Source organism: Hetaerina americana, unplaced genomic scaffold, assembly GCF_022747635.1.
Source record: "Hetaerina americana unplaced genomic scaffold, ioHetAmer1.1.p SCAF_106, whole genome shotgun sequence".
NCBI lineage: Eukaryota > Metazoa > Arthropoda > Insecta > Odonata > Calopterygidae > Hetaerina > Hetaerina americana.
Window position 1 is genome coordinate 976,895 of NW_027286137.1, and position 20,783 is coordinate 997,677.

Here is a 20,783-nt window from a genome sequence, read left to right on the forward strand (position 1 = left end):
ATTTAGATGAATAAACTTGTATTTTTAATTTTCTGAATAAATTCCGGGAAATTTTTGATCAAGGTAGTATGGTATAAGAGGAACATAAGGAATGACTGGTAATTATAACTTTCCACCGCCTGTGAAAAGTATCGGAAAATTTTATTATTGGTCGTATGTCAAATAGTAGTTATATGCCTCTCTGTATGTATTGTGTTATCAGACAGAAAAAAAACAAATACGATACAATCAAAATCAACTCACTTAAACTTTTCTGAACATGTAACAAAGATGAAGAGCTAGTTGAAAACATTCAATAACAAACTTATGGTTAATAGAGAAATCCCTGTTAAATTGATACATTAGTCAATTTATGCATATTTTGCCAAGAGAGCATGAGACACTCATAAATATGGCTTTCTTTGCTGTCAACTGTATATTTTGTGTGTAGGTCAATTAATTTTAGGTAGATGACATTAACACTTTCAAAATTAATTCATATTTACAGGCAGTGAAGACTGATATAATGCGTTCCTTATACTCACGCCTTGAAATGCACTGGGACTCGTTGATTGAAGAGGAGCAAGGATGCCCTGAGGGTGAGTGAACTTGATTTGCTGTATTGAAGGAGAAGTTTGGAAATGATCTAATTGATCTTAATTTAATACTATGAATGTTTGATGGTGTCCATATTTTAATTAGTTTTTTGCATATTAATGACAAAAATTTTGAATGCATGTAAACAAACTCAAAACACAGCATTGTGAGAACTTGAGTTTAGTTTACAGATAAGAAGGCAATAAAAGGTACAGGGAATTAAAAGGATGAAACCAAGATTGTCAGATAAATGGAATAAAGATGGTTCCTTGTACATGCAAGGGGGTTACTCCATCAATTTTTATTTCTTTGCAGATTATATTTCCTGGAAATTCTCCCTTTTTCATTTTCTCTGCAGTATCATGGCTTTTCTGGTTTACTTCATTATTTTTAAGGAGTCTCAATGAATAAGTTCAAAATCATGAAAAGTGTAAATCAGAAAAAGGATGCCTTTTTGATTAAAAAACTGAAGGGACCAGGGTCCTGCTTCCCTGGGAGATTCCCATTAACTAGCAATTTTCACATGGTTGTTTATACAAAATTAATGAAGGAATGAAACCATAATCTTGTACTAATAATTGAGTGTTGAGTCAGTCTGTCAAGTTATCCTACATTTTTCTAAGTTGGTTTAATGGTCCCTAATGATTAATTATTTTTAAGTATCATTAAAACTTCCTCTCTTTATTTGCTGTACATTATTTTCAACATACCACTGCCTTTCAGTACCAATCCATCCTTTCTCTACCTCCTTCAGATTTCCCCCAGCAACTTCCTCTCTTTACCTACTCTTTTTAAAACCTCTGCATTTATCTTCCTCTCAAAACAATTCACCACTCCCATATCATCAAAAGCCTCCAATCTACGATCAGTTCTCACATCCATGAAACACAATGTTCTATATTTAAGTCTTCACTAATCTTGTTTTCACATCATTACTTGGTATATCTGTCTACAAATCCTTTCATCTTGCAAATGTCTCTTTGGCTAATGCAATACTTCTCCCACTACTATGCCCCTTTTCGTCTAAAATACAGCCCAATTACTTAAACTACTTCACCTGCTCCAGTTAATCCCATCTTACTTAAATATTTAGCTTAGCTCTCCCACTTCCCAAGGATCTAATAACTTATGTTTTTTTGTTTTCTAATCCTTATCCCATACCTCTTGCATTCTATCTGTAAAGCACTCAATAAAAACTGAAATCCTTTGGCTGTCTGACTATTGCTTGATCATCTTCAAACCTGACTTGACCACTTTTATTCCCAGCTCCAGTCCTCTCAATGCTACCCTTAACATTTCATTAGCATTTATGTTGAAAAGTACCTAAAATAATGTACAACTGTCTCATCCCCCTGCTAGTCACTGCTCATCTCAGTTTTCATCTGCTACCCCACCCTAATCTGATTTGTGTACATGAAATACACAAATGAATCCGGTCATATTCTATGCTCCTTTCTACTAATGCTCTCACCACTTCATGTTCTCACCACTTCACTGGCATACACGTTCCTCTTCCCTTTCTGAAGCCAAACTGATCTTCTTCTAGGTAGTTGTTTGCACTGTTTTGTAACCTTCTATTGATGAGTCTTGGAACTTAGAAACTTTGCTGCTGTTGAAATTAATGAAGGAATGAAACCATAATCTTTATACTTTTACAGGTTCAGGATCAAAGCAGGCATAAGAAATTATTTGCCCATATTCCTCCCACACTAATAATGGATATAAATTCAATTAATCCCTTGCATTAATTAAAATTTGGCAGTTTTTCACAAAATTTAAAAGATTTATTGCGACCAGTTTCAATGTAACTACATCATCATCAGGTAACAGTCATCACTCAAGAGTCCAATATTTTTACAAATAGAAAGTAAGGAGAGGGTAGTGGAAAAGAAGGGATGAGGGAGGAAAGGTGGAAGGCAGCATGGGTGACTGTGTGAGTGGGAAAGGGGATGGGGAAGACAAGGTAACTTGGTGCAAAGTCCGAAGAGAATGTCGTAGCTGGTTGGAGGGGAATTTTCCATTTCCGAAATCAATTTTTGTTTATTTTTTCTCAATTAATAACTTTCGTTTTCACTTGTGTGATGGGTACAGTTTTTTCCGTGCTATGTCCTGGCAATTCCCTTAGCTTCTTTTAAAATGATTCCACTCTTCCCTTTATCTGAAATTTCTCCATATTATAGTACTAATCATTCCACCACATTTACTTGGCTCTCTCTCAGTTTCATGCCCATGTTAATTGCTTAGCTCTCAGTAAGTTTTTCTTTCTGGTTCCATGTTTACATTTTTCCATTTTCATCTTTCATCCATCCTCTAAAGCATCACTCCCATGGCTTCTGAACTCTCTTATTCTCTACCATGATGATGAATAATTAATATGATTAATTTATTTGGTGTTAAATAAATGGTATATGAGAGGTTTTATGCTGACTAAAAGTTCTACTTGCAATTTAAATTATTTATTTATTTATTTAGTAAAGATTGTGCACATACAGCAGGATTGCCAATTTATAGTGACACGTATAACAGCAACATATAAGGACACAAACATACAAACATCAACAAGACTATAATTAGCAGTTATTAGAGATAAATTTTCATAGAAATAACAAAAACAGTGAAAGAAAGGAACAAAACCGGGATGTGGGAGTGAAAGGAGAGATTGTGCTAGTTCTTTCGAGAGAGATGTGTCAGAGAAAGGTTTATAAATGTGTTGGCTGGGAGTGAGAGGGGCTCAATGCTTTCGGGAAGGGAATTCAGTAAAGCGGGGAGACGGAAGAAAAGGGAACGTTTGGTGAGGGACAATCTGGGAACGGGTTGGTGGAATAAAGAGTGATCGCGGGTAACTCGGGGGGGAAATCTGAAATTGATAAGGGAAATTAGTTCAGGACAGTCGTTAATGGAGTTAAGGGTGTTATGCATGAGTTTTAAATCGGATTTTAGACGTAGAGTGGAGAGATTACAAATCGAGAGCGAGGAAAGAAGTGATTCAGTGGGAGAGTCCCGAAGATGGGGGACTCTGTACTTGACAATTTTACTGAAAAAATTTGTTATCGAGTTAAGGGTATTAAGGTTAGATAGGGCAGACATGGACCATATAGGGGAGCAGTAGGTAATTAATGGTAAGATAATGGGGGATCGAGATGGTGCGGGGGCTAGCGTACTGGCTTCCCACCCAGAGGGCCCGGGTTCAAATCCCGGCGGTGTTGAATATTTTTCAGAGGTATCTCGATCCCTGCTTGAGGTGCTTTGTGGAGGGCACTTTGAGTAAGTACGCCGTCCGTCGGATGGGACGTTAAGCTGCGGACCCCTTGGCGCCTTTCGTTAAGAGTAGGCTAATGCCGACGCCGGGTTTCTCTCCACCCTTTATCCTTTCCTATCCATCCCCTATGGCGCAAATGACCTCAGCTGTCGGTCGCCTCCCCTCAAAACTACTACTGGTAAGATAATGGTTGAGAAATATGCGGTTAGAGATTGTACATCTTTTATTGCTGTGTAGCGGTAAAGTAGACCTAGAAGAGACATGGCTTTGCATTTAACTGCTTTGATATGACCTGAGAAATTTAGTTTGCGATCAGTTAATACACCAAGATCCTTGACAGAAGCAACACGATTCAGAGGAACTGAATTAATTATATAGTTAAAGGTAAGAGGAGATTTTTTTAGGGAGAGAACTAGAGTATTGCATTTATTTGAGTTTAAATTTAGCATCCATGTGCTGCACCATTCTGAAATTTTATTTAAAGCCTCCTGAAGGTGGTAGCAATCTGTGGGGGAATTAATTTCCTTAAAAATTTTGCAGTCGTCGGCATATAGTAACGTGTGGGCTAGGGAGGTTGGGACTAGGGAAGCTAAGTCATCAATGTACAGATTAAAAAGATATGGTCCGAGAATACTACCTTGAGGAACTCCAGATGTCACAGAGGACCAAGGAGATGAGGCGCCAGATAGTATTACTCGCTGATTTCTATTCGAAAGAAAGCTGGTCAATAATTTAAGAAAGTTTCCATGAACGTTAAAACGCTGACTGAGTTTATTAATGAGGAGGTTATGATTGAGGGAGTCGAAGGCTTTTGAGAAATCCAAGAAGATGGCATCTAATTGAGTCTTACTTGTTATCGCACTAACAGCGTGGTGTTGAAAAAGTGCTAAATTGGTCAAGCATGACCTGCCCGGAAGGAAACCATGTTGGTTGCTAGACAGAAAAGGGGAAGTAAAATAATAAAGTCTGTTCAGAATAATCCTCTCGCAAACAGAAGAAAGAATAGGTAGTAAAGAGATAGGGCGATAGTTAGATATTTCATTTTTAATTCCAGTTTTAAGAATAGGGATAACATTAGTGGATTTCCATTGGGGGGGGAAAGTACCGAGGGAAAAGCAGCGATTTAACAAGAGGCTTAAGGGAAGAGAGAGGGAGGAAGCGCAGTTGCGTACAAATATAGGACTTATGCCATCGGGGCCAGGGGAGCGACGGAGGGGGATTTTACAAAGGAATTTAAAAACCTCCCGGGAATCGGTTTGGATTTGGGATAGAGAGTAGCAACAGCTTGGAGTGAGGGAAAGATCGCTGGAGACGGGAGGGTTGAAAGCAGGAGTCAGACATTCCGTGAAGAATTTCAGAAATAAGTTCGGTCTTTCAGGTCCCACAGCTTTAGCATTGCCATAAGAAACAGCAACGGGAATCTGCGGGCGATTACGACGACGATTGACAAATGACCAGAATTTTTTTGGGTCAGATGTGATGGACGATGATAGCCTTAGTGTATATTCTTTGTAGTCGCGATGGATGAGAGATTTGGAAAAGCGACGTAATTCGGTGAAAGAATGCAGAGTGTTCTCGTTCGGAAAATTTTTATACAGGTACCAAGCACGATTTTTGTTACCCAGAAGGTGCACAGTGTCCGGCTTAAACCACGACGGGAATTTCTTTGACTTGGGTTTCACAAGAGGGACGAAATCTTTAATCACACTTTCAATAACAACGTAAAGGAAGTCTACCCCTTCTTCAGGAGACAAAGCGGTAAGCACACCCCAGGGGAGAAGGTCAAGGCAGCAATTAACGTCCTCCCAGCGGACCTTCAACCAGGCAGGGAAAGGCTTCATAGGGGCAGGGGGATCCCCGCGGAGTTGCCGGGAACCACTAATGCGGAAAACTGCATCCAGAGACTCGTGGTCAGAGTTGAAAATATTCCTTCCCGGGGTAATAGCCTCAGGGGGAACGGACGAGAGGAGAAGGTCCAGGGTTGCCAGGTTTCGGGTGCGTTGGGTGCAGTATTGCGAAAGTTGTAGAGCACTTATAAAATGTTCAATGAAGAATTCGTGGTGACCATTGAGAGGGGTACCATGCGTTGGGGTGTCCCATTGAATGGATAAATTAAAGTCACCAACTAAAATAATTGGACCAAGATTAATAGTTTTAAACACAGAATCAAGATAGTTTTCGAGAACCGAGATATCACTGCTTGGGGGATGGTAAAAACAGCCAGCAAAGATTTTATTTACTTTTGAATGCCTACCATGGGGTAGAGAGACTTCACTCCAAACGATTTCGCAAGCAGTTTCGAGGTCTTTGCGTCGCTTTGAGGGGTACTTGGAATTAATGGCAAGGAGCACCCCGCCACCTCCAGTCAGACGATCTCGACGGTAAACTCTGTGTGAGACCGAGAAGGATAATTCACCACCGGCAATTGAGGGGGACAGCCAAGTTTCGGATAACGCAATTATATCAAATTGCGCAATTTCATGCGCATGGGAGTCACAAATTGATAGTTTGTTTTTAACACTTCTCACATTCTGGTAGTACACATGCACTGGGGGGGCACAAGGAGGGCCTGGGTTAAGGCTCACATCACCCGAGAGCAGGATGAGAAGCAGGATGACAACTCCGCAGCGAGAGTGTGGCATCGAGGCAGTCGGCAAGGGTCCGAGGAGTCGCCAGTAGACAGGCTGACGGGGAAACGGAGGCGACAGGGGGATAAACCACTTGATGCGAAGGCGGAAAAGTAAAAACTTCTGTAACTGAAAGTATCTTGAGGAACTGGGATATCTTCACATTGATAATGATCACTGGATATATGCACAAGAATTTGCGTGGAAAAACTCGGAGAAAGTAGCAAACTAACGACACAAAAGTAGAAAAGCTTAGGACTGAGAGAGACACGTGTTCTACTACTGGTGGCCATCTTGAAATTTTTTAAAATCTCAATATTTAAAGATGATTGTAAATAGTTAATATTTATACTGTACTGTATGAGGGTTGTTATTTATATTTTGAGCCTAATAATGAAAAGACAGTAATTTATTGTTGAAAATGGCTTTATTGTGTTTTGAAGTATTCTCCATGATAATCAATTCACTTCTGCATGTCCTCGAACCAATTTTCGTAGCACTGTTTCCACTGCGCTTGAGGTGCCTCCAAAACATGTTTTTTGAAAGGCTTCTTCAGTCTCCAAAAACTGTTAGCCACGCAATTTCTTGATAAATGGAATGAAAAGAAGTCATTTGGTGCTAAATCAGGGCTGTATGGAGGATGGCCCATCAATTAGACGTTTTGGCCAGTGAAATAGGTGAATTCCAAGTAACTGTGGGAGATGCCGCGACAGTAACTTTTAACAGAGTCATCCACTAATATGCATTTCGATGCAACAATTTCAGAGTTATACAATGTCACAGGCATTCGTAGTCGTGCATGACTTGCTACAGTCCATGAGGTTAAAGCCAACTTTAAAGACTAAGGCTGTTTCTACCTTACACAAATTCCAAGAAACTACGGGAGATGCCGCAACAGTAACTTTTAATGGAGTCATCCGTTAATATGCATGTCAATGCAACAATTTCAAAGTGTATAAATCATTTGCCTTGACCCAGATTCGAACCCAGATCCCTCGATTTCTGGCTGAGTGCTTTAGCCAGTTAAGCTATCGAGGCACCCTCGGCTGGACATCAAGGGATCCGGGTTCGAATCCCAGTCAAGGCAAATGATTTTTACGCTTTGAAATTGTTGCATTGACATGCATATTAACGGATGACTCCATTAAAAGTTACTCTTGCGGCAATTCCCGCAGTTTCTTGGAATTTGTGTAAGGTATAAACAGCTTAAGTGTTTAAAGTTGGCTTTAACCTCGTGGACTGTGGCACATCGTGTGCGACTATGAATGCCTCTGATATTGTATGTATGGTATTTCATTGCAACATCTTGCTCCTTTAAAGCCCCCAAAATTTCAGAGTTAAAGAGGTCACCTTGAGAGCTCAAATGGCTAAAGCACTTGGCTGGATATCGAGGAATTCGGGTTTGAATCCCGGTCAAGGCAAATGATTTGTGCACCCAGAAATTGTTGCGTTGCAGTCAAATAGGTAGATGTTTTAGCCGATCTGTGAGAGCTTGGATTGTCATGATGAAGAATGATCCTTTATTGCTGCTTCTTTTTCCGTATTACACCTAGCACTTGTGGCAGATAAATGCTCATGTACCATTCTGAATTCATGGTTCTACATTGCTCTAATGGTACAGTTGCCACATGTCCAGTTATTCTAAAGAAACAGGTGATCATTTGCTTCGAAGTGCTTCGTGCACGAATCTCTTTTGTTGGATTTGGCTCATCTTGGAAGACCCATACAGTAGATTGCTGTTTTGTTTTGGGCTTATATGCATAGATCCAAGATTTGTCACCTATGTAGATGTTCTACACAGCTTTTGATGCTCCGCGATTGTATTTCTTGAGCATTTCTTTGCACCAATTGACACAAGCTTTTTTTTTTTGAGCTTTAGTAAAATTATGTGGGATCCAATGCAAACAAATTTTTTTCACAGCTAAATGTTCATGCAGTATCTTATTGATGCTCATCATACTAATCCCCAAGGATGCCTCAATCTCACGATAAGTCACTTGACGATCTTCCCAATAGTAGTATTTAGGGGAGGCCACTGACAGCTGAGTTCATTTGCACCATTAGGGATGGACAGGATAGGATAAAGGGTGGATAGAAACCCAGCATCAGCATTAGCCTACTCTTTGCGAAAGGTGCCAAGGGGTCCGCAGCTTAACGTCCCATCCGATGGACGGCATACTCACTCAAAGTGCCCTTCACAAAGCACCTCAAGCAGGGATCAATATAGCACTGAAAAATATTCAACACTGCTGGGATTTGAACCCAGGCCCTCTGGGTGGGAAGCCAGTACAACGATTTTCTTTCCCTAGTTCTTGCACAGTATCAATGTTTTCTGTCACAACAACTGATTTTGGATGGCCTTCACAACTTTTTTCGTTGAGTGAACAGCAGCTATGATGGAATTCGTTATACCAGCGTTTCACAGTGGCTAAGGATGGGGCTTCATCGCCATAAGTGGAAGTAAGTTGATCGATGTGCTCCAGTCTATATAATCCACATCAAAAGTCATAAAAAATTATCGCACAAAAGTGTTCACGAGTTAACTCTATTTTTTTGCTGAGACAAAATATTCAAGTCATTTTAAACAACACAATTTATGATAAAACCACAAAATGTTCTGAAGGAAATCAGCATTAAAAGGGTCAAACTTTCAGATGGAAACGTCAGATTGCACCTAAAGCGCTAAGTGTTGTCAAAGCTCAAAATATAAATAGCAACCCTCGTACCATAATTTTTTTATGATACCTTTTATGGTAACCAATAGCAGTTAGGTCCGCACATTTTGATAGCCAAGTTCTCATTCAAAGGCCAGCAAAATAAAAAGCAATGCCTTCTATTTTGAGTGTCTTGAAAAATGTTTGATATATTGTGTGTACACTATATTTTAGTTTGATGGCTTCATTTTATTTTTTCGACTTTGATGAACTGAATTGAACAACAGGATGGAGGGATGAAGAAGGTACACAGGGATGAAGAGGGGCTTGTTATAGGGTAGGATTTTGGGTTGTATTTTCTTAGGAGAAACAAAATATTTATTGGTAGTTTTGCCCATCCAGAACCTTCCTTAACTAGTAGATTACCTAATAATAATAATAATTTTTAATGTGTTTTTGTTATTTTTATTTATAGATAAATGAAGAGAGCTATAACTTAAGAGATATAAAATAATCCTGCTCTTTTCCAGTAAATATCTGTTTCTTATTTTTACTTTGACTCCAGTAATCAACCATGTAAAAGTGAAAATTCTTCTTTACCTGCAGTTTATGCCTTATTTCTGGGATTCCATGAAAAGGGTAAATTATGGGGTACACTGTATTTAATTGATAGTAGTCTACTGACTTAGGGTAGGTTTTTGATGGACCCTGACAGTACATACTTCTGTGCCCATCGAGTCTTAATGAACGTAACACAATAAAACTAAAACCCTGTAGTATATATTACAATTTTTGTAATATATATATTATATTTTTTAGCTTTGCATATTTTCTACCTCCCATAATTTCATCCAAAAATGCCATTCTCATTCCTACCTCTACCTTGCTTTACATAATGTGTTAGTTGAATGTGCACTTAAAGTTGTTCCACAAAAGAGCTCTAATCAGTATGTTCACAAATATATTTCTAGTGTAAAAACATTGTTTTTCAGATCGATTGACCCTTCATGAGCCCCCAAGGAAAGTGCTTGTGTCTCTACCAGCTTGGAATGGTCGAGTAGAATTATTGGAGTACATCTTCCCCGGAGAAGGTCCTTCAGAAGCCCTGATTTCACTTCGAGAACTACTTTCACTGAATGTGGAGTCATCTGCTGTGCATGAATGTGTTGAGCCTGCTGCAGGTGTGTCTAGTATTAGTATAATTTTATACAATGAATGTAATCCCATACTAATATTGAATATGCTCAGGAAAATCATCTCATGTGGTGCAATTGCTAAGCAACATGCAAAATATCATCACAGAACTTCGATCTGGGCATTATTAAATTTTTTTAATAAATTGTAATAATAATAATAATAAATTAATTTATAAATTGATATAGTGATTTATATTGACGAAAGCTTAATGTATTTTACTTTCAGGGATAAAAAATATGCAACCACATCCATTTTCATGTTTTTGTAGGGTACAAATTAAGTGAAGTGATAATTTTCATAAACTAAAAGCAAATGAAGTCATAGCATTATGTTTATATATATTATTATGCAAACATTTTGCTTGCTGTTTGTACTCCACAGTGCAGTTACTTTATAAATATACGTTCCCATGGTGTAATATAATGAAAACTGTCTAACCCAAGCAAAAAAATCTTTTTAGGGCGTGGCTATCAACATTTTTACACCAAGATATCATCTTCCAATTTGCTCAATTTATTCAACTTGTTGGGATCACCTTTTGCCCTTTTCAGTTTGCCTTTAATAATTTTAAATGATCATATATAACTTTGACTATATCTTTCTAGCTAGCTGACATCTAAAATTATCAAGCCCGCTTTGAAATCTTGCCGCTATTTATAGTGCATGTTTCTCTTTACAAGAATAAATTGCATTAGGGGTATATTTGAGACTTGAGCTGATTGAAACCCATTGTTCAATATCCCATCTATTTGCCTTCGACCAAGTCCTTGTGACATATGATTTCTAGTTGTTCCATGGCATCTAGGTTCGTTCCTTAATCCTAGCTAGCTACCTAAGAAGCTAGATGCCAAGGAACAACTAGAAATCATACGTCACAAGGACTTGGCGCTCATCAGTGAAGTCCAATTTTTATCATCACCCTCTCCCCTCCTCTCCATCTCCTTCCCACGACGTACATGTGATATATGATGATCCCTTGTCCCTACTCATAGGAATTCCTCCCCCACCTCCTCTGTGCATATGGAGACGATGCTTTCCTGACAAAAGAAGGAAGTCCTCACTATCCACCCTCTTTCTTCATGGACCAGGAGGGAAGGTTCTAGGCCCCCATCCCTCCTTAGCGATTTTAAAGTGAGAAAAATCCCTCCACCCTTCCACAAACCCTCGCTTGGGAATGCCCCTTGGAACCATAATATACGAGTACTGTCAAACCCCTAATTACCAGTTGGTACCCTTTGTGCATAGTGGTTCTTTGTGTATTGATACTATGCGCCCAGTCAACTACCATGGGGGAAAACCCCTAACCTCACCCGCTTTTTCCGCGGCCCTAGGAGTCTGGCACCGCTCCGTGGGACACATCCAACGGGAAATCCCCCTCCATCCAACTACGATGTTCTCTCTGGACTTGGAAGGTCTTTTGCACCTAGTTACTTTGTCTTCCCCACTCCCTTCCCCTCTCCCACTCACATGCATAGTTACCCATGCTGCCTTCCACCTTTCCTCCCTCTTCCCCTCTTTTCCACTACCCTCCCCTTACTTGCTTTTCAGCATATGTACTGGACTCAAAGAGTGATGACTGTTACCTGACCATGATGTAGTTACATTGAAACCAGTCGTATTAAATTTTATTTTGTGGAAAATTGCCAATTTTTAATCAATAATGATATTCTGCCTATTTCTATAAGAACTATCAGATAATAAAAAGGGAAATTTGTTACAAAGAATCAAAGATCAATTAGGAAAAATATTGGTTAAATCAGTGTATAGAGCTGTATGGTAAAGGCATTAGGCCAGTAAGGTTAGACATGTTAAGAGAATATGATGTAGATGAGTTTAGCTTTGGTCGAAACTCTAAATGAGTGGATAAAGTGCATTAAGGGAATTGAAATCAAAGAAGGCTGTGGGGGTCGACAGCATTCCTGTAAGACTACATTAAATTTTAGAAAAAGGTGGGAGGAAGAGTTTTTATGAACTGACTTGCAGCGTTTATGATGACAGAACTTGGTGGAAAGATCTTGTCAAATCAGTGTGAGTTCCTATTCCAAAAAAGGAAAAGGCAACGTTTTGTGAGGACTACTGAACAATAAGTTTGATTTCACGCCAGGCTGAAAAGGTTCTCGGGATCATTAATACAGAGATAGAGTGCAGGGCAAGTGATTACACAGGTGATGGTCAGTTTGGGTTTAGGAAGGGGAGAGGCACAACTGATGAGGAAGCCATAATGAGTTCACTGATTTAGAGGAATATAGAATTCAATCAGAATGTATTTCTCTGTTTCACAGATTTGGAGAAAGCATTTGATAGCATAAAGTAGGATAGGGATGTTGAATGGAACTACAGAGGGAAGAAAGTATTCGGAATTAAAGAGGGGCTTAATAGAATGTTGAATATCAAGTTATATTTTGTAGGAGAGGCAACGGTGTACCATTGCATATCATGTGTCCGTCCAAAACTAACCCAACCTACTAATAATAATTAATGCCTTTGTGGTATATGTCATAAATGTTTGAATTTGCCATTCAACAAACCTGTGAGAGGAACAATTTTCAGATATATAATTGGCACAATCCCTGCCATGGACTACAACCTTGATGTGGTTCAAGGGCTTGTGCATGCCGATGACCCCTAGAGCTATGCAGGCTGGAGTTATGAAAATTGCTCCTGGAAGGGTAACCCATGCCAGATAGGTCAAAGGTTAGGAGAGAGCTGAAAGGTAGTCCACGCAGCGTCTGTTCCTCAGTGAGAGGCTGCAATGGCGTCTGACCCCAGTGGGGCGGCCAGTAAGTGATGGTGTCACGTTAAAAACACTATTGAGGAAGGCAACGGGAAACCACCTCAGTTATCATTCCCAAGATTTAAATGATGTACAATACAGAGATTTTGAATCCTGGCTACTATGGGGCTCCGCGCAATCGGCCATGTGTTGTGCCCGGCAGCGGGGAGACAAGTCTTCTGTGGTCGTTATCCCACGAAACCCTTGCGGAGGAAAACCGGCAGCAACAGGACAGAAGACGCAGGAGAAGAAGACCACATTAGTTAGAATAGGAACGTGTAATGTTAGGACTATGATGAGGACGAGGAAATTGGAGAATATTAAGTGAGAGATGGAAAGGGGAAAAATAGATATTTTAGGTCTATGCGAGGTGAGATGGGAGGATAGCGGGGATTACTGGAGTGATAATTATAGAATAATATACAGCGGTGGGGACGAGAGCCAACGAGGGGTTGCCATAGTATTAAATGAAGAGGTAGGGAGAAGCATAGTCAACATAGAACAAGCAACGGATAGAATATTACTAGGAGAGATAAAAGCAGAACTGACAAACTTGGTCATTGTTCAGGTATACATGCCACCAAGCAACCATACAGAGGAAGAGGTTGATAGGATATTAGAACAGTTAGAGGACATAATCAAGTTTGTTGCTGCAGGAAAACATTTGATAGTGATGGGGGATTGGAATGCGACGTTAGGCGAAGGAAGAGATGATGATGAGGTGGGTAACTATGGGTTAGGCCCAAGGAATGACCACGGGGAGAAAGCAATTGAGTTCTGCAGGAGACAGGGGTTAGTCATCATCAACACTTGGTTTAGACACCACAAAAGACGCAAGTTTTCATGAAAAATATCAGGTGACTCAGAAAGGTATCAGTTAGATTATATTCTGGGTAGGCACAGGTTTAGGAACAGTGTGATAAATTCGCACAGCTTCCCGGGATTGGTTGTGGACTCTGACCTCTATCTGGTTGTTATGAAATGCAGCATCCATTTCAAAAAGATAAGGCAGGGGTGGCGGGTTAGGAAATGGAATGTAGAAGAATTAAATGAATTGACCAGTAAGGAGTACCAGCAGGCTGTAGAGAAAACCATGGAGGACGGTAAAGAGCTGAGTACTATCAAAGAAAATGGGAATGTATCAAGAAAGGGATATCAAAAGCCACAAAAGACACTATAGGAACCATAAAGGGAAAAAGGACAAGGAAACCGTGGATCACGGATTAGATGATTGCAAAGATGGATGAGAGAAGAACATGGAAGAATAGAAACACAGAGTTAGGCAAAATGAAGTACAAAGAGTTAAATAATAAATTGAGGCGGGCAACGAATAAAGCAAAAGAAGCATGGTGGGAGACGCAGTGTGAGGATGTGGAAAGTTTACAGAGGAAGGGTGAAATTGGTGCGCTGTACAGCAAAGTTAAATCGTTATCCGGAAGTAAGAAAGGAAGAGCTATGCTAACAGTTAGAGATAAGGCGGGTAAGGTAATAGTTGACTCAGGAAAGATCCAAGAGAGATGGAAGGAGTATATAGAAGAACTGTATAGTAAAGAACTCAGACCAACAAAGTTAGACATTGAAAAAGAAAATGACGTAGAGGAAGACAGCTTAGGTCCAGGCATACTCGACGATGAGATAGAAAGGGCATTAAGCATGAAATCAAATAAGGCAATGGGAGTAGACAACATTCCTGTGGAACTACTAAAAGATTGAGGAAAATCTGGTTGGAAAAGACTATATGGACTGATTCATAGCATCTATGAGGAAGGAATCTGGCCGGAAGACTGTGAGATCAGTGTTAGTTCCTATTCTGAAAAAGATAAAGGCTCCATTATTTGCAGACTACAGAACAATAAGTTTGATTTCCCATGCAGCTAATGTGCTTCTCAGGATCATTAAAAAAAGCTTTTATTTGTTGATGATCCAGTGAACCATTTTTAGCTGCCCTTCCAGTTCTTGTTTAACTTGTATAGCTGTCAAGCCCATTGTGTGTTAAATTTTCATGTAAAAAGCATTCATATTCCCAGTTTTATATAATTATGCATTCATTTGATTTTTGAGTAGTTTCAGGCGTGATGTGGTGGAAATTGAACATAATGAATAACTGATAGTAGCCGTATTCCAATGGATAAAATTTATTTTATGACCATGTGATACATTGAAACTCGGTCGTGAAATAAATTTGTCTTTGTAATAGTGCTACTATCAGTTATTCATATTTTGGTTTTTGTCTCGTTTTCACTTTGGCTTTTATATGCTCTTGTTGGCTTTCCAGGTAACATGTAGATATGTATACCTATGTTAACCAAAGAGGTTTTATCTAATAATGTCTTGATTTATAACCTTTCATTCTTTGTAACAATAGTAATTATGTTTGATTATCCTAAGTGCTCGATGATTTAATGGTAGGTGAAGCTGTTTATTAATGAATTTTTCATTTTATGCATTTTTTAAATTTACGATTTACAGAAGATTTTGCAAGGTCAGAATGAATGTTGGTTTAACTATACATGTATGTTATATGATACTTAGGTTTTCTTTTTTGGCCAAGCATTTGACATTTGTTGTTGGGCAATGTAGTGATGTGTCTATCAAATGCTTGTGAATTCGTGTGACATATTTTATAAGGATTATGTGATTTGTTTCCTTCAGATGCTTCAGAATTTTCTGTGATGCACAGATCAATGGAAGAGGTGGAGCCTTCAAGAGGCAAAGGGAGCAGCTCGAGTGAAATCAGCCATCACATGCTTGTGAATACTGTGAGAAATGTGCTTTCTTCATGTGATGATCAGGGGGGAATTTCAGTGGGAGATGCTAGACGACTAGGTTCCATATCATCTTTAGATATGAGAAATGCTGTGGTATTTGTTGTTGCAGTCACTGTGGCACTGCTAGCTGTTGCTGTGGCAATTTATTCAAGTACAGGCTCAGATAAGGGAGACTGAGTGAGAACCTCTCACGTTTGTGTGTTTGGTTACTCTCATAAAAAAGGTTGCTAAAGATTTTACTATAATTTTTAAGGAGAATATAATTGTTATTGGAGTTAGTTTCACAGACTAAGTGGTGTTATTAGAAAAATAATAGAATGATTTAATGTCTGATCTTGAACAAGGCACATTCATGAAGTGGTCAGTGGAAGATTGCATGCCTTTGTGACATTAAAATAGGCTGCTATGTTCACTAAACATTTCTTAGAGTCACATATGCATGTTTTTCCAATGAGTTTTATTCCTGTTACATTGCAGGTGTGGCTGTGGTAATTTAAAAGTAAGCTTCTTTTGTATGCCAAAGGAGGTAACTGGCATTGTAGAAAGTGAACTTTGGTGTGGTAATCAGGAGCCAGCTGTTTGTATCACCATGACCTTATGTTGTTTCATGTTGGGTGGCCCTTAATTGGCTGACTAAAACATTCCATTTCAACGTGGAATTGAAAAAATTGATTTTGTTTAATAACATAATAAGTTTTAATTCATAGATTATAAATTTATTTATTTTAGGGCAAATGATTTTTTTAGCCTGAATGAAAAATCTTGTACTTCATTTATATATAGATACTGAATGATCATTTTAAGTTGTAAGAGGCTTGATGTCATTTGTGACTTCTCCTGTCACTTCATTATGTGTGTTGGAAAGTGAGATTTTTGAAGTCGACTTGTGTAAGCATTTAATCTGGTAATGGCTGAAAACCTTGAATGTTGGTGCTTAAGTGAAACATGCTATCTTAAAATAAATATTCTTGATTTTTATGGTCTCACATGGGCTTTCCTTGTCAATATATGTGAAATTTGATATAAAATATTTTCTGTGTACAAGCTTGAAAATAAATTTCATAACATTTTTTCTAATGTATTTTGATACACCTTTTCCATCAAATTTTATCCTGTTGATAACATTCTATTACTTAATGTTACATCTCATACTGGGGAAGTGTTCCTAAAAATTCTTGTCAAATACATGTGCTATGAAAATGTCAACATTTATAAAATGTGTATTATTTTGTTGCTTTAATAATATCATTAAAAGAAAAAATCCCCAGGAATGCATACATAACATTTTATGCGAAAAGCAGAAAAGTTTTATGCAGACATAATGAAAAGGTGACCTTCATGATGGCTGCTTACTGATATTCTCCATTCATACCAGGTCAAAGTAAAGGGTACAGAGTTGAGTGATTTCACAACAACATTACAAGTTCAACATAATAACTTCTTGGGAAACGCTGCGCTAACTCTTGACCAGGGTCAATTGTGCCTAGTAAATAGGACACATATAGGCTTTTATGGTGGCCAATAGGGATTTGATTTCATACTATTGAATTAAGGACAACATATTGATTATTGCATGACAGATGTACATCAAAAACCACTGAAAGAATAAAGAGAGCTCCTTTATAGTGAATTGAAATCTGTATCAAATAATTTCAGGAAATATATTTTTCAAAGACTTTGTATTTTATATTGTCATCGGAGTCAGTAATTTTACAGAATGTTACACTGATGAAATTTATGTACAAATATATTTAAAATAGTACCACAGTTACAACCTATTAAATCAACTATATCATTCAACATAAAGTTTTGGTCTTCGGCGCTCAGGTGGGCATGAACTAAACCTATCACCTTGTCTTTGGTATCTCCTTTCAATCACTTTATCAAAAAACCTTGTTAATTTGACAGCGGAACCAGACCCTGCTGCCAGTGATCTCACTTGATGACTATCCTAAAAACAAACATGCCCAGGTCAATTTGTGTGATAATTATTGCCTAATGGCAATTAACTCAGTAAAACAAAAACGTTAAGAGATTATGAGTCGGCACTTAAAAATATTGGCAGTTAAATGTTAAGAGTACATTGAGCTTTGTTATCCCTACCAACAGAATTTCATCAGCACCACATTCTTCAGCAATAGATGAGCATCTTCTGGTGATATTGGGTCTTATGTCAGCTGCTAAATCCAATTTTGTACCAATCACCAGCATTGGTATCTAAAATAAATCATCATGATCAATGAGGATTGTAAAGAGTAAAGAAAAGCAACCTATGTCAAGCACTTACCTGAGTGGATCCCACAAATTGTTCAGGATCATATGAATCAAAACCACTTGATCGAGACTTTGAATTGCTGTCTTTATTCAGCACTTCAGCCAACCATTTATTCAGATTCTGTTGTGACTTCCGATTTGTGAGATCATGAACTAGTATTATTCCTTTTAACAAAGTGAAATAAAATGAGCAAACGTTCAGAACATAAGAAATTTAAACATTCACTTCATGCTTTTAACAACAATCATATTGTAGGTAAAATATTTTGCACTACAGAGATTCACCTATACAAATAGCCCTAAGGATGACTTGACAGGTTAGGCTAGAGCTCACCTAATACTAAGTCCTATGCAGTGCTAGAAATTCTTACATCAAGGTAAAAGGACCAGTTCCCTTCCCTGTGCCATCTACTATTTCCCCGAAAGATCAGGTACCCAAAACCTTACACATCTTGGATGAAGTTGAGGTTGCACTGAGTAGTTCAAAAGGTATTGAACCCAGGCCTTCTGATAAGTAGCCATGCAATCAACCCACTGAACCACCACATCTCCATACTAGAGATATATAATACATATTTAGATAGTTAAGGAAATATTTTTGGTTATGATGGGACTTCTTGGGGAGAGCCTCCAATTAATTCTAAAAGTTAGCAACAGTTACAAAGAATTTTTACGTCACCTGGTAGCTTCTTTGGCAATTGAATGGACATTCTTAAGAATTCCCATACTTTGTTGTGTGGATTTCGCATGTTACAAACTTACTGTTAGGGCATTACCTAACGAGTAACCTCTACCCTCACCTATCAAGTATATACCATGTTGACATTTTTGAAAAAGGAATCTAGCAGTATAACGAGCCTTATTCTTACAGACCAAATTGTCATGCATGTTCGTAAAACCAATTTAAGGACTTTGTGAATAGGCATCACTTTCAATATGGTGAACACCAAATAACTCTATAATAGGCGCTATACCCATGTTAGAATTCCTCAGAGTAAATTATAAACAAAGATCTTGAGAATCATGATTTTGTAAAAATGTAGTTAGATTGTCCTTCCATCGTTTTTCAAAAGAAGATTTGACTGACAAAATAAAATATATTTTTATAAAGGGGTATTCCAGTCTTACATCCCAGGTACAACTTGAATCAATCATAGATGATGTATCATCCATATGTAATATTGTTCTGCTAAGACGAGCGATTGTTGACATTACAAGGGGGTGAATTTAGTCTTCAAAGAATGTTTTTCTAAATTATAATTTCAAATTTAACCATAAATTATTTTTATGGAAGTACCTTAGGCACTAATTTAATCCAATTAAAAAAATCCTCAATGTGCTTTGACAGTATTTTATAGAGATGTTACAGAAACAACCTCGTACAAGGCTAAGAAGTCAACACATTTAGATCTTAAGTAGTAATAATCATCCGCTTTAACCACCTACGTGTCAACCTTAACAGACCTTCCGAGGTCAATTTCGAAATAAACATTAAAATCCCATTATTATGATTATTCGTTATTTACTCAATACATATTTATACGCACCATGGGTAGGCTGATAGAAGACTGATCGCGTATTCCTGTGACTACTACTACCGCCTATGTCCCAAAGTTCGACAAAATAGGTCTTCTGACATGGAGTGCCTTCCTTATATTCGTGAAGCATTACTTCTACTGAACAACCCACAGTCCAGGATGGGTTCTTAATGGGCTCTTTGTGGCATATTAAATGCGTCAAAGACGATTTACCTACTCCTAAAATAAGTTTTGAATTAGCTCTTATTCTTTTCTGAAAAACATTAAGGTTCTAAAAATTTCTCTCACCTGAATCTCCAACAACTATTACTCTTACTTTATCAATGGCAGCCATTAAAATATTAGAGATAAGTAACAACTTCTACCTCTTTAAAAAAATGTAAACATACATATTCTTTTAATTTACATTCTACGCGGATAACGGCAGTCATTTGTTTCTTATAAACATACGAAGGAAGAAACGATTTTGCAGGCTTATTTGAATTGGATTCGTATGACAATAGCTCTGACATATGTTATTGCTCCGGTGAAGCAGATATCCACTAAAGAACAGGAATTTCCTAACTTGATGGGGAGGAAATGTGATAAAGGTGAGCTATCATTAATTAGGGAAACCATAATCGGATTGAAAGTAATTGAGAGCTGAAATCAACTAATTGACCATGTCCGAAGTGCAGGAGGAATAATCCATTTCATATTTCAGCCTTATTCAAACTTCTCAAGTGTTTAAACTATACTTTCTCCAATTTGGGAACTGTATAATGGTTTTAGCATAATTACCTACTTAACATTAATAAATCTAATCTAGATTTGAAGTTAATAATGTGATTTTATTATTGTTCATATTGGTAACAGTAAATGTTACAGATAAAACATATTTAGTGGCGCAATATTGGAATGTGATGGTTGGTAGTACATGAAGCATCAATTATGTTATAATGGAATTTTTCAGCCAGTGAGTATTATTTCTTGTTTAACATTGCATCTTCTGTGTGACTATCTTCACTTGACTTTACTGCACAATTTGTTTGAAAAAGGGAAGTATGCGAATTTACTTCAAAGTATTTCCCTATTCTTTGTAGTCATTCCCAATTTTTAAGTCTTCTTATTATGTTTT

General features: G+C 38.0%; 2 protein-coding genes across 2 annotated transcripts in view; one reads left to right on the top strand and one right to left on the bottom strand.

The window, feature by feature from the left end:
- The window catches only part of LOC139700676 (protein odr-4 homolog), a 31,201-nt gene extending 14,210 nt beyond the window's left edge, over window positions 1–16,991 (top strand). Inside the window, exons 7-9 of the mRNA XM_071599138.1 lie at window positions 488–578; window positions 10,109–10,297; window positions 15,739–16,991. Coding sequence (XP_071455239.1) covers window positions 488–578; window positions 10,109–10,297; window positions 15,739–16,031 — 573 coding nt within the window. The 3' untranslated portion in view covers window positions 16,032–16,991. The remainder of the gene's footprint in view (window positions 1–487; window positions 579–10,108; window positions 10,298–15,738) is intronic.
- A 550-nt stretch (window positions 16,992–17,541) lies between these two features.
- Window positions 17,542–20,073, bottom strand: LOC139700663 (rab-like protein 3). The gene is made up of 5 exons (XM_071599118.1): window positions 19,955–20,073; window positions 19,676–19,885; window positions 18,142–18,293; window positions 17,958–18,071; window positions 17,542–17,805 (listed from the first exon to the last, which is right to left on the bottom strand). Exons 1-5 carry the CDS (start codon window positions 19,998–20,000, stop codon window positions 17,647–17,649), a joined length of 681 nt encoding a protein of 226 aa, XP_071455219.1. The 5' UTR covers window positions 20,001–20,073; the 3' UTR covers window positions 17,542–17,646.
- Window positions 20,074–20,783: the final 710 nt, after the last annotated feature.

What these genes read in the sequence shown, in the direction of transcription:
- LOC139700663 (XM_071599118.1), bottom strand. Translation starts at nt 20,000, where the DNA reads ATGGCTGCCATTGATAAAGTAAGAGTAATAGTTGTTGGAGATTCAG. An exon ending in AATAGTTGTTGGAGATTCAG is followed by an intron (nt 19,886 to 19,954) that starts GTGAGAGAAATT and finishes AACTTATTTTAG; the next exon opens with GAGTAGGTAAATCGTCTTTG. An exon ending in CTTCTATCAGCCTACCCATG is followed by an intron (nt 18,294 to 19,675) that starts GTGCGTATAAAT and finishes CTTTGTTAAAAG; the next exon opens with GAATAATACTAGTTCATGAT.